General features: G+C 40.9%; 1 protein-coding gene across 1 annotated transcript in view; it reads right to left on the bottom strand.

Moving 5' to 3' along the window:
- Positions 1-1,470: 1,470 nt before the first annotated feature.
- The window catches only part of ATPAF1 (ATP synthase mitochondrial F1 complex assembly factor 1), a 28,381-nt gene continuing 16,266 nt past the window's right edge, over positions 1,471-13,585 (bottom strand). The window contains exons 7-9 of the mRNA XM_046025261.1: positions 12,318-12,413; positions 10,113-10,220; positions 1,471-2,548 (exon numbers count right to left, since the gene is read on the bottom strand). Coding sequence (XP_045881217.1) covers positions 2,354-2,548; positions 10,113-10,220; positions 12,318-12,413 — 399 coding nt within the window. The 3' untranslated portion in view covers positions 1,471-2,353. The remainder of the gene's footprint in view (positions 2,549-10,112; positions 10,221-12,317; positions 12,414-13,585) is intronic.

The following is a 13,585-nucleotide window of genomic DNA, read 5'->3' as shown; positions in this document are numbered from 1 at the left end:
GATCTGGCTAATGGGAGATTTTTCGTGACGAACAGACAAGGCAATGGTTCTCAACGTGTGACTGGTGAATGACCTACACTCGAATCATCTGGGGCACATATTAATGCAGATTCCCAGCACCTCTGGCAAAGATTATGATCCAGCAGGTTGAGGGACAAGAGAATCTGCATTTTAAAGTGCTCTAGGTAATTCTACTGCAATTTAAAGTATGAGAACTTGTGAGATAAGGTTTACTCTTGACATGGCAATGAAGAATGATCTGCATGTCTGAAATGCTAATTTGTGTTGGTCTTTAAAGAGAGGAGGGGGATTAGAAAAGAGGAAGGGTGTTTACATTTATTAAGCGCTACCATAGTGTATTCATTATGAGTCTATTTAATTCTCACAATAATCCTATGAGGTAGATATTATCCATATTTTATAGACAGAGAAACAGAATCAGAGGGTTTAAGTAATTTGTTCAACAGCATACAGCCAATGAAACCCAACACTGACATCTGAACCCAGATTCATTTAACTCAAGCTTGTCCACTTTCTATATCATGTTGCACCTGGGTACAAATTTACTGACTGTTAACAATTTTCTTTTGTTCTTTGCCAGATTGTACCAGGTAAATATAAAGACTAGCCAGATGGCATTTTGATCATGTACAATGTACCTGTCCATGTATTTATCCCTTTCTGGCAAGCGGGGATCTAGGGCAAAGTTGGGAGGAATGAGCAGCCAATTCTTACCTCTTCTCCACCTCTGGTGGAGATGTTATAAAATGTACTATGGCCAAGAACTGGGTCTATCTGAAGGGAAAGGCAAACATAACCAGATACCCACAGAGGCAACTCCACCCAATGTCAAAGATCGAAACATCCAGACTCAAGTTTCTCAAAAAAGGAACTGTCAGAACTAGAGGCAGGTCCAGAATTCGCATTAGGAACAGTTCAGCCTTTAGAGAAACTGTGAAAGGGTAGCAGCAATTCCAGGTTAAACAAACAATATCTCTTTTTATGCAGACTCAGAAGTATGACAAAATAAACACAGCTCAGAGAATAATGCAAAGTCCAAGCCCATCTAAAGAGCTTGGGGACAGGTCCAACCTATAAGCAAACTTCTGTAATAAAGAAAATACACAAACACACAGGCTGCAAATACTGGTCACCTTCCTATTTACCAATTCGGGGTCACACAAGCAGACCTCAGGCGGGAGCAGCAAAGTGGGCACACCAGGTCAAGAAAAGGAAACACATAGTAAAGGGGGCTGACAACAATATTGGGGGGCCCCTGGGATCTCAGATTCAGAAGGCTGATGTGTAACCACTGCCCTCTTCTAGCGCTGAGCCTGGAGCCACAGCAGTGACACTACAAACCAAATGTGAGTTTCCAGTGCTGGAGAATACCTTTCTTATTTTTCGTGTTTCAAATAACTGCTGAGTCCAAAGATGAGATTTACACTGACACCAAGGATAGCACATAGGTTAGATTTCACTGTTTGGTGTAAAAAGACTGTAAGCCAGACTTTATTTTATTGCTACATTTCCCCATACCCAATATGGGAACATTTGCTTCCACCTACTTTTTCATATAGTACTGGCATGGCTTAGAGTTGTTTAAAACAAACGAAATAAAACAAAACATGCAAATCGGGATGGTTCCTCTCCTTTCAAAAGTGTTGATTTATTTACACTGCGCTGATTCACCCTCTCCAGATATACAGCTTCTGATAGGCAAAGTTAGAGGAGCAGGTGTAACAAACTATGGTTTAGAAGTGCGCAGGCACTATACTTGTGTGTTTTACTCTACCTGAAATCTAATGACCCTCCAAACCAGCTCTATGAAAGGCAATTCTGGGGAAATCTAGATGAAGTCTGAATCCTGATTGCAATATCTGGTCATTCTAGAGTCTAAACAGGATATTTGGGCTATACCTTTGGCCAGCCAAGGGGCACACCGGAAGAGTATGCAAAGCCCACATCAAATTATAGCAGGTCTTCAAGCTTACTATCCTTCATAAATTTATAAATATGAAGAACTAATCATTTGGGCACTATGCTGTCAAAGGGATACACAGCACTATTATATTGTGTAAAGTCACCATCCTGTGGATGGTTATGACCTCAAACACTTAGAAAGGAAGGCGTAAGTATGCTGGGAGATAATTATCAGAATGTTTGGGTACATTCATTACTGAATATCAAGTAATAGGGCTCACCTCCACGATTACTTCTTGTGATAAGCATACGAGGCAACCCATCAGAGACTGCTCCTTATAGCTGCTAAGCTTCCAAAAGTTCAAGGGGCCAGGTGGGCTGCAGAAAACTATCAGGGCTAAGCAGACTCTGTAAGCCAGCGCTCATAGCTCTAAGTCTTATCCTGGTTCTGGGCACATTTCAGTTCTGCTCCAAGTCCACTCTGCTCCAATTCAGCAATGACAGACATGTACTTGAACTCATTTGGTCTGAAGTTAAAGGTCTCCACTAACCCGTAGGTCTCCTTCCGGTCGGTGGCATAGAAGAGCTGAACTTGGTTGGCAATGCACTGTGCCTCAGCAACATTCTGTAAGGTAAAAAGAACAGTGAGGTCGTTCCCTACACAGGGCCATAAACCTCTGTGTCTGAGTCCTGTGCAAGCAGAGGGCCTTACCTAAGAGTCACTGTTTCCAGAAAGCTTCTCTGACTCCCTGACATCCAAGTCTTGGTAAGGTGCCCCTTATTTATGTACCCAATTACCCCACGTTAACCTCAACCATATGTATCATACGATATTGTATCTGTCCTTTTCTCTTTTGCTTTTTTGTCCATATTTCCTAGTATGAATCCCTCAAAGTATATGCTTGCTTTCCATCCCTGCACATGGTCATCTAGTCAATGTTTGCTGAATACATTAACTCAAATGTCTGAAATTTCCCTCTTCATTCAGTTCCTTAAAAACTGTTGTGTATTTTCAGTGGGGAAGACGGGGAAGAGCAATAGTTACTTAGCTTCTAGAACCCTAGAGTCAGGGTCAGTACTAAGTTGTTAACTAACCAGGCATACTCTTGAGTAAAGCCTGTTCCTGATACCACCTCAGTTGGAAAACTAGTGCCAAAGCCAGCTGTGCACTTCTACAATTTGTCCACAAATTCTGACACTTCTCTTTGAGGGAGCCTAGTTTCCCTTTCCTTGAGTGTAGGCTGTACTTACTGTCTTCCTTCTTCCAAATGGTGGGAGAATGACTTCTGCTACTAAGTCACAGAAGACACGATAGCTTGTGTTTTGCCACCTCTCTTGAATTACTTGCTCTGGGTAAAGTCAGCTACCAAAGTCATGAGGATATTCAAACAGCCCTGCGAAGAAGCCGATGTGACAAGGAAATGAGACTTCTTGCCAACAGCCTCGCGAGTGGGCTTGGAAGTGGATCCTTGAGCCCAGTCAACCTTCTTCAGAGGACTACAGCCTGAGCCAACATCTTGGCAGCAACTTCATGAGTGACTCCACACGAGAGCCACCCAGCTCTGCTGCTCCTGAATTCCTGACCCACAGAAACTAGGAGGTAATAAATGTTTCTGTTTTGTTTTTTTTTTTAAGCCACTAAGCTGAGCAGTAATCTGTTCCGCAGCTACTTCTTACTACTGTAGCAGCAAAGCTCCAGGGAAGAGAAGCGTCTGCCTTCTCTAAAGCTCAGTGGCAGAGAAATGGTGCACTCTGTTACAGAGGTGGGGTCTACTCTTAACACCTTACAAAACAATGTCAAACTACTATTACTTTTGCTTCCCATACATTTCCCTAGTCCCAGCTGGTCAGAGGCACTTACTCATTATCACTGTGTTTGTATGGCTAAAGCTCAACCCCCCCAAATACTGGAAAATTCCCACTAAAACTAACTATCAAAAGTGTGCTATGTCTAGCTACAGAATGATGAAAACGGATTTATAAATACCAAATACTCCTTTAACTCCACTCCCTCCCACAGGGCTTTCAGGTCATTTCTTACCAGCAGGGACTAATCTCTGAGACTGGATTTTTAATCAAAAGGCTTTTTCCAAAATGCTGGCTATTTCAAATTAATAGAATTTTAGAACTAGAAGGGGCCTCAGAGATCACCCAGTCTTCATTTAATAGGCCAAGAAACCAAAGGACAGGTGGTTCAGGGATGGGTCCAAGGTCATACGGCTAGTGAGTGGCAAACCGCATATGGCTAGCAAGTGGCAAACCGCGGGACTACTAGACTGGTATTCCCTCTCCTTCATCCTGATCCTGTTCATGGTGTGGCAAGATAATTAAGACTGATCAAGGTTGGTAACTACACTTCATTAATTTTACCTTTCCTATACTCAAACATGCCTCAAGAGGAAACCATTTCTTTTTTTTAAGATTTTATTTATTTATTTGACAGACAGAGATCACAAGTAGGCAGAGAGGCAGGCAGAGAGAGAGAGAGGGAAGCAGGCTCCCCGCCGAGGGGCTCCATCCCAGGACCACGAGACCATGACCTGAGCCGAAGGCAGAGGCTTTAACCCACTGAGCCACCCAGGTGCCCCAAGAGGAAACCATTTCTAAAGCAAGTGCATTGCCATAGTTGGAGGCAGATACCACTACTTTCTGGGCCCATGAACTGTAGAGGTCCCTGATAACTGATTTAATTTGAGGCTCAGGCCAGTGGAGGTAGGGGTAGTTTCAGCTGTATTCATTCTAGAACAGTACTGTTCAAACTGCAGAGTTGTAGGGGCTCTGTGGAGGTGTCTCAGGTCCCTTCACCTCTGTTATAGCTGGTTTGTTTTTTTTTTTAAATGTTATTTATTTATTTATCTGAGATAGAGTGAGAGCAATTGAGAGAGAGAGACAGCACGAGCAGGGGAGGGGCAGACAGAGAGGTAGAAGTAGCCTCTTCCACTGAGCAGAGAGCCTAAAATGGGGCTTGATCCCAGGACTCTGGGATCATGACCTGAACCAAAGGCAGACACTTAACCTATTGAGCCACCCAGGCACCCATTTTAGATGTTGTATTAAGATCTTGTTTGGGGGCACCGGTGGCTCAGTTGCTTAAAAACCTGACTCTTGATTTTGGCTCAGGTCATGATCTCAGGACTCAGGATCATGAGATCGAGCCCCGCATCAGCAGACTCTTTCCCTCCCTGCCCCCCCCCCCCACTCCACCTCCGCTGCTCTCGTGGTCTCTTTCTCTCTCAAATAAATAAATTCTTAAACAAATAAGATTTGGGGGGCACCTGGCTCTGTTGTTAAGTGTCTGCCTTTGGCTCAGGTCATGATCCCGGGGTCCTGGGATCAAGCCCCGCATTGGGTTTCCTGCTTCTCCCTCCCGCACTCCCCCTGCATGTGTTCCCTCTCTCGCTGTATGTCTCTATCAAATAAATAAATAAAATTTTTTAAAAAAGGAAGATTTTGTTAGGATAAAGGGTTCTGACGACTAGTTTAAAGACCACTAGTATGGTGGATAAGGAGACATGTGTATTTGTCTCTCAAGGAGGGTTATAGAAAGCCCCCTCCCCACGGCCTTCGTTCTCAACATGAAGCAGTAGTCTCCTCCCTTTCTAGGACCTGAGAAGATAAACATTTAATTCCTATATTGGTCAAAAAGGAGATAAACTAAAAAACCTGATTCCTCCCTTTCTTTCAATATTCACAGATACCATCACCTTACCAAGTCCTGCCCATTATTATTAACTTTTTTTTGAAGATTTTATTTATTTATTTGACAGACAGAGATCACAAGTAGGCAGAGAGGCAGGCAGAGAGAGGAGGGGAAGCAGGCTTCCCACTGAGCAGAGAGCCCGATTTGGGGCTTGATCCCAGGACCCTAGGATCATGATCTGAGCTGAAGGCAGCGGCTTTAACCCACTGAGCCACCCAGACACCCCCTTAGTATTTTTGTGGTCATTCTCTCTCCATCATCTTTACTATTCTACTTCAGATCTTCACTATCTCTTGCTCATACTACTGCAACTGTCTTCTAAATGATCACAATGACCAGGTTAGAACTAAAAAATATTTAGGAAGCAAATAATTAAGATTAATAGCTTTGAAGTCCTACTCTTTACCAGTCACTCCCGGGGCGCCAGGGTGGCTCAGTGGGTTAAAGCCTCTGCCTTCGGCTCTGGTCATGATCCCAGGGCCCTGGGATTGAGCCCCACATTGGGCTCTCTGCTCCGTGGGGAGCCTGCTTCCTCCTCTCTCTCTGCCTGCCTCTCTGCCTAGTTGGATTTCTGTCAAATAAATAAAAAATACTAAAAAAAAAAAAAAAAAAAGAACTACCAGTCACTCCCTGTTCAAAACCCTTTCATGACACTTTCATGTCCTCAGGATAGAGCCAAACTTCTAAACGCAACCCACCATATCTTCTTTTTAAAATATTAATGAGCGCAAACTGTTTGTAATACCTCAAGTCATTTTACATGTCCTAACATGTACTTATGTGATTCCCTCTATCTGGAACATTCCTCTTCCCCTCCCCACTTTATCTGGTTAAACTCCTGCTCATGTTTGAGATTCAGCCCAGGTGTCATCTCTAGGACTTCTCTTTTTCCTCTTTCTGGGCCAGGGAAGAGCCCCTGCACGAGCATCCTAGCACTCTATCCGAGCACTGGCCGCACTCCAATGAAATCATGTATTAACACAGAGGTGGAATCAAGTAAGGTTTTCAAATATTCTCCTAAACTTCAGCTTTAAAGTTATTAGTGCAGAGGAAACCTCTAGTTTCTGTATATTTCTATTCATTTGCTTTACTGCATTTGGAAGTACCATGCCAAAGTGCAAATTCATGCACGAGTAGCAAAGGATCATATGTTACATTTCTACGTTTCCCATCTCTGAATTGCATACCCCTACAATAAATTCTAACATGTCTAGTTCTGTACTGCATAAGAAACTCACGGTCAAATTGATTTCTATGAGGCAAATGTACGTTGTTTGATATGCTGTCCAGTATTATAAGGGCAAGAAGCAAATTTTCATGCTGATGAGGCCTGTGCAGCAGTGTAAGACCACCGGAGTGAGGTGGTAAAAATGCCCTAACAGAAGGGCCTCCTGTCACCTCCAGAGTCCACTTTCATTATGGTTAGATGCTGGGCTTTGCTGAAGATCAGAAACTAAAGCCTCTGTGTCACTCCGTCCTTCTTGTGGGAAAATCTTAAAGCTTGTCCTTATTGGTAACTATGTTCGCTCCAAATCTCAACTTGAAACAGCCACACTCAGTCTACTACTATTTCCTAACGAATTAATTATAGGAGCTTGAATTCAAGACCCTGAGATCATGACCTTGAGATCAAGAGTCAGACACTTAACCAACTGAGCCACCCAGGCACCCCAGCTATTTCCTATCTTTTAAGCTCACTCCCAACTTTGAAAATCCTTTAACTCCACCAGGACTCACAATTCTTACCGTCTCTAATTTTCTTTATGTTTCACCTTCCTCTTTATTCAGCCTGCATTCCATGGTCAATAATTATCATCATTCTTTTGCACTCACCTTTAACTTTCTGTCCCCTACTTACTTCATTAGACCACTTGGCTGAACCATAACCCCAGGTAAACACAAATCTCAGCCCTTTCTCTCTCTCTACACCTGTACCCACACAGCCATTCTCTTTTCCATTTTTCTAGACCACATGTTGACACTTTCTGTAAAGGGATAGTCAGTTACTATTTTAGGTTCTGCTGGACCTACAGTCTTTGTTGCAAATACTTAACTCTGGTGTGGACCTAAAGCAACCATAGGTAATATGTAAATAATAAGCATAATTGTGTTCCAATAAAACTTTATTTATAGACACTGAAATTTGAATTTCAAACACTTTTCACAGGCCATGAAATATTATTCTTCTTTAGTTCCGGCCCTCCCCCTCCAACCATTTAAGGATGCAGAACACATTTTTAACTCATGGGACTTCTAAAAACAGATAATGGATTGGATTTGGCCCACAGGCTGTGGTTTGCTGATTCTGTCCTCGGAAATAATTTCACATTTCTCTTTCTTTTCCACTCAATTATCCAACACCTATTCTTCCATCTTCACTGTCTGCTGCTAAGTCAGTCTTTTCACTAAGCAATCTGGGGAGAACTTCTACAAGATACCACCACCTCTCTCCATTTAACTGTATTTGTGTCCTCTTATTTTGGCTTCTCTCCTATTGCTATATTTCTGGCAAAGAGCAATCACTTAAAAATACTTTAAAAATTCTCTCCTCTTTCTCCTGCATTATCAGTATTTCCCTCTCTACTGAATCTTTCCATCTACATAAAAACATAATGTTCTTTCTCTCATATTTAAAACAAAACACATTCTTGTTCCCACTTCTCCCTCGCCAGCTAGTGCTCCTACTCTCTCCTTCTCTCCACAGAAACATCCTTGGAAGACTTACGTTTACTCTACAATTTTTCTTCCCAATCTCTTTAAACATACTCCAATGATCCTTCTGGCCTACCACTCCTCTGAAACTGTCCTTAAAAAGCTCGGTATGACTTTCACGTTGTGACATCTAGTCAGTTCTCAGTCTTCATCTCATTTGCCCTACCAGCAAGTGAGACTTGGCCAGTTGAGTCCTCCTAATTTCTTGAAACATTTTATCTCAGCTTTCAGGGCATTTTACCATCTTAGTTTTCCTTCTACTCACTATTCCTTTTTAATCTTCTTTGCTGATGCTTCCTTATTTCTCCAGACTCAGACCTCTTTCCTTTTCATTTTCATTTACTTCCTTAGTGATTTCATTTAGTCTCATGGTTTTAAATAACAATCTGTATGCCAACAACTCTCATATTTCTGTCTTCAGTCTGGACCTGTCCCCTGACCTCTAGGCTCATATGTCTAACTACTTACTACTTGGGCATCTAATAGCTATCTTAGATTTAACATGTCCAAAATTGAGCTCCTGATCTCTCTCCCAAATCTGTTCCTCCTTCATTCTTGTCTACCTCAATCAATGGCAACTCCAGGGGCACCTGGGTGGCTCAGTTGGTTGAGCATCTGCCTTTGGCTCAGGTCATGATCTCTGGGTCCTGAGATCAAGCCCCACAATGGGATTCCTGCTCAGCAGGGCAGGGTGGGGTCCTTGTTTCTCCCTTTGTCTCTACCTTGCTGTGCTCTCTCTCTCTCTCAAACAAGTAAGTAAAATGTTTAAAAAAAAATGGCAACTCCATTCTTTTGGATAGGATTTTGTGACTTACAGCTGAGTGTGATGATGGAAAGAAGAGTTCTAATTCTGTCCCAGGCTTGGGGCTTATTGCTACGGTGAAATACTAGCTGCGTGTCATCACTTTTTCCTTCTCTGTATGTATGTAGCTGGTGAGAGAGAGGACAAATAAGTGGGTATTGTATTGAAGAATCATAGGGAGAAGAGGAACTACAGTGTTCACTATTTTGACATCCTGAACTTAAATCCTGCCAGATAAATGAGACGGAAATAAGCAAGGACTAGACAAACCAGTTGTGTAACAACCATAAAACTGCTCCTGGCCCTGGATATACAGAGAAAACAAACACAATGGGCATCACCATCTACGGACATATGGTCAACGCTCTATCCCAGGGAATGGGAAAAGGGGGAAGGGAAATCATTAAGTATGCTGAATATAGTACATGTGAACGGTGTGGAGGAAGAGAAAAGATTGAGAACTATTCCAGACTTTGAACTCATCCTGACACTCAGAAACCATTTATGTGTCCATAGTCTCTTACTTGAAATACCTAGGGCCAGATGTGTTTTGGAGTCAGAATTACTGTATTCTAGAAAGGCAACAGGTACATTATGTAACGCCCTATGGTCAAACACATTAAAATTTTCTTAGTAAAATGCATGACTATTCCACACCAAGTGGAATTAATAAGGACCACAAGTGGCCTTCTATCAGTTTAAATGAAGATTTAGCTACCAAGTAAGTTCAACTCAGATAAGGTCTTGTAACCAAATGAATTATGAGAACTTTGTTTTCAGAGCTTTTAGACTTCAAAATTGTGAGTAAGTGATTGAGTCAGTGATTGTACTAACTTCAACTTGGAAGAGCTCGTGCAAGACCTAAGAAATAAGTACATGTAGGTCTCTGGAATTTTACTTCTCATGATCTTTGACAGAAGAATAGTACCTTCAGGGCTACCAGGTAAATCCAAAGAGGTAAAAATTAATTCTTACCAGAAATGTGGGATCCATTTCTGCTGTCATCAGCACTATGCCCTTTTCTTCCTTAAGTTCAGGGTAGTGATATAAAACCAGCTGGCTGGTTGCAGCATCCCCTCGGGTCTGTAAGAGAAACACTTATCAAGGCTCAATAAGGTACCACCACACAACACTGCAATTTCACAGCAATGGAGAGTCTAGAGGAAATTCGGTCTCTTAACAGCCCCTTGGGTGGCTAGTGAGTCAGAGGACTGCTAGGTGGGGGGATGATCAGGCTTGCCAAGACACAGTGAAACTGACAGTTCGCACAGTGTTATTTGTGTCTTCAATTGAAAAAGGTTTGGCTTTTTTCCCAGAAAATGTTTACAGTAGGCAGTGAATCCTTCATCATGGCCATATATTTAAAAACAAAATGGCACAAGCAGCTACCAAATCAAGTTCTAAAGAAAGCAATATGCCTGTGTAATTGCCACTTTTATGGACTAGTGCATTTCACAGTTGAAATCTACTCCCCTTGGCTGGCTCTGAAGACTGAGCTCTTTTAAGCTGTAGCAAACAGCTGGAGAGTTTGCACACGGGCCAGATTTGTAATGTGCAGTTTTAAAATATAATCTAGATGGGAGATGGGGGGAAAAGAAGAAAGGGAACATCATAATTTCATGAAGAATGGACAGGGCAGTGGTTATTAGACCTCAGTCCAGACTAGGAAGAGAGGTGGGGTTCAAAGTTAAAGCCCTCATATAGTGTAGGAGGAAACAACTGTATGTTAAAAAAAGATCTCTGAGTTTCATCTCTAAATTTCAGCAAAAGTCCTTCTAATTATTAGCTAATTATTGCTTGGGTTCAGCTCATCTTTCAGTTCTCCCCTATAGGCTTTAAATATACTGATCATTTTTTTTTTTTTTAAGATTTTATTTATTTGACAGAGAGAGAGAGAGCACAAGCAGGCAGTGAGGCAGACAGACAGAGAGAGAGGGGGAAGTAGGCTCCCTGATGAGCAGAGAGCCTGACGTGGGGCTCGATCCCAGGACCCTGACCTGAGCAGAGGCTTTAAGCCACTGAGCCACCCAGGCGTCCCTATACTGATCATTTTGATCATAATTACGTTTCTGAATCTTCTTCCCATAGTCATCTATATGAGCTTCAGGAGGGCAGGGACCTTGTCTCACAGGTCTCTAAGTCCTAGTATTGTCTCTAACACAGTGGCATAAGGGTTCAGTTCACAGAATGGAATCAATCAAATCCAGCTCTGCCACCTATTACCACACTCATCCACACTAGGGACTAACTTCTCTGAGTCCATACTCGTCTCTATAGATAGCAATAATAACAGTGACTATCTTCGTGGGACATCTGTGAGGATTAAATGACATAATGTACATAAAACACCTGGCACATAGTAAGTAAGTACATCAAATGTTGGTTATTATAGGATGTGTCCAATAAATGTTATTTTATAATTCACCCAATAATCAAGTAAAAACTGCTCCCTCATTCTGCCTTTTCCCTTTTTTTTCTCCCCCTCCTCTTTTTTAAACAAACATAATACAATTTTAGGATACAATCACATGGGATACAGTCATGAGCAAACACTCATTCTATTTTGCATTTCCTTAACTCCAACCTTCAAAGCCATTGAAACATATACTTGTTTCTTTTTTTTTTTTTGGCAATGTGGCCTCCAAATATAGAATGTCAATCCTAGTTATGATCTGATTTAAAATACTGACTTCATTTTTAAAAGCTTCAAATGCTTTGGACTGAACTTAATCCAATATTTGAGAATAAAACAAAGAAAAAAAGAAAGGAAGGAAGCAAACAAAACAATATCTATGGAATGGAAATGATGCATCTAGCACCTCAAAAAGTGCTGACTCTGTTAATAAAATACAAGTAAAACATGGAGCCTAACTTAGCGTTAAAAAGATAACCATCGTAACTCACCCATGTTTGATAAGTGAGGCAAAAGCAGTAAACGTTATAGAGGTAGGGGGAAGAGACAGGAGAGACCAAATGTGGTCAGAGAATATGTTTGGGGTCTTTTCCAATTTCTAGGTATTGAAAGCTAGCCCAATATACAAAGTATAACAATTCATCAACACCAAAGCAAATACTGCTGGGACTTAGTAGATACTCTGTGTCCTCAAGCCTCAGCAAGGGCTCACAGTCCCGCAAAAGAGTAAGCTTCTTTCTTCTAGGGGATGAGCACAAGCCACCTACCTGAATATTTATAAGTGCAGTGAAGTGGAGTTCAGTACCTGTCCATTGTCCTACAAAGAACTCATAACCTTCCCTTCTTGGTAGTGCACAGAGAAACTGTGGGAAAGATAAATGAATAAACACAATTATTTGCTCCATATCCAACTGCCTGTATCATTTACTCCATTTTTTCACTATTGGTTTTTAAACAGTTTTAATTATGAAATTCTTAAGTGACAATTTAACAAATACTCATAAACTTCCCAACCCACCTAAGAAAGAAAGCATTAGAGAGCTAACTGAAGCTTTCTCTGTAACCCATTCTAATCCCATTCCAGAGTAACATTTATCCTGCATTTGGTGTTTGTCATTCCCTTTTAGGTTTTTATACTTTAAATGTACACACACATATGCATATCTATACACAAGAACTACTACATGTTTAAAAAATTAAATCTTATCAAACTATATGTCCATTTTGCAACTTGATTTTTTCACTCAACATTACACTTTAGAGATTCATCTATGTTGATGAATACAACTCAAATTCATTAATTTTCATTGCTGTATGGAATTCTATAGAAATCTACCACAACTTATCTATTCTATTGATGAACACTTGAGTTTTTCAATATCTAGTCTTTCTAATTCTGCCGAGTTAACTTTTGTTCCAATTATCATCATTTACTATTCTATCATCTGAGGCTGATACTGCAGCATGGCTGTAAACACAAAGAATGATTAGTTTTACGCTACAATGTTTAGAATTGGGGATGAGTAGTGAAGAGAATGTTGTCAGGACAAAACAAAGTATAATCAGTCTAGTATGCCTTAGTCATGGAGCTATCTCCTTCCGGCCAACCACTCAGGCCAGATTTTATTTTATCTATTTTATTTTTCTTAAATGATATTAGATATTTTATCTATTTTATTCTTCTCAGATGATATAACCTCAGTGCCTAGCTAACATATAACTGATTTGATTTCTGTGGCTCCTGGTCACAGTGCATTTTCTAGAAGTTTCTACAAATGGAACCAAAGAATCTAAACTTCTTTTGAGTATGATATCTTTCATTTAGTTTAATTGTTCATGATCTTTCCATGGTATTTCATGTATCAATAGTTCATTCTTCTTATAGCTGAATATTATTCCACTTTATAGGTCTATGTACACACAATCCATCTCCCCCTACAATATCTTTATATACCTGTGATAGATATCTTTTAGTATTTGGTTATTACAAATAAAGCTGCTATGAACATTTGCATTATATAAACATATGCTTTCA

The sequence above is a fragment of the Meles meles genome, chromosome 1 (assembly GCF_922984935.1).
Source record: "Meles meles chromosome 1, mMelMel3.1 paternal haplotype, whole genome shotgun sequence".
NCBI lineage: Eukaryota > Metazoa > Chordata > Mammalia > Carnivora > Mustelidae > Meles > Meles meles.
The sequence above is the reverse complement of the archived record's forward strand: the minus strand, read 5'-3'. Positions and strand labels throughout refer to the sequence as shown.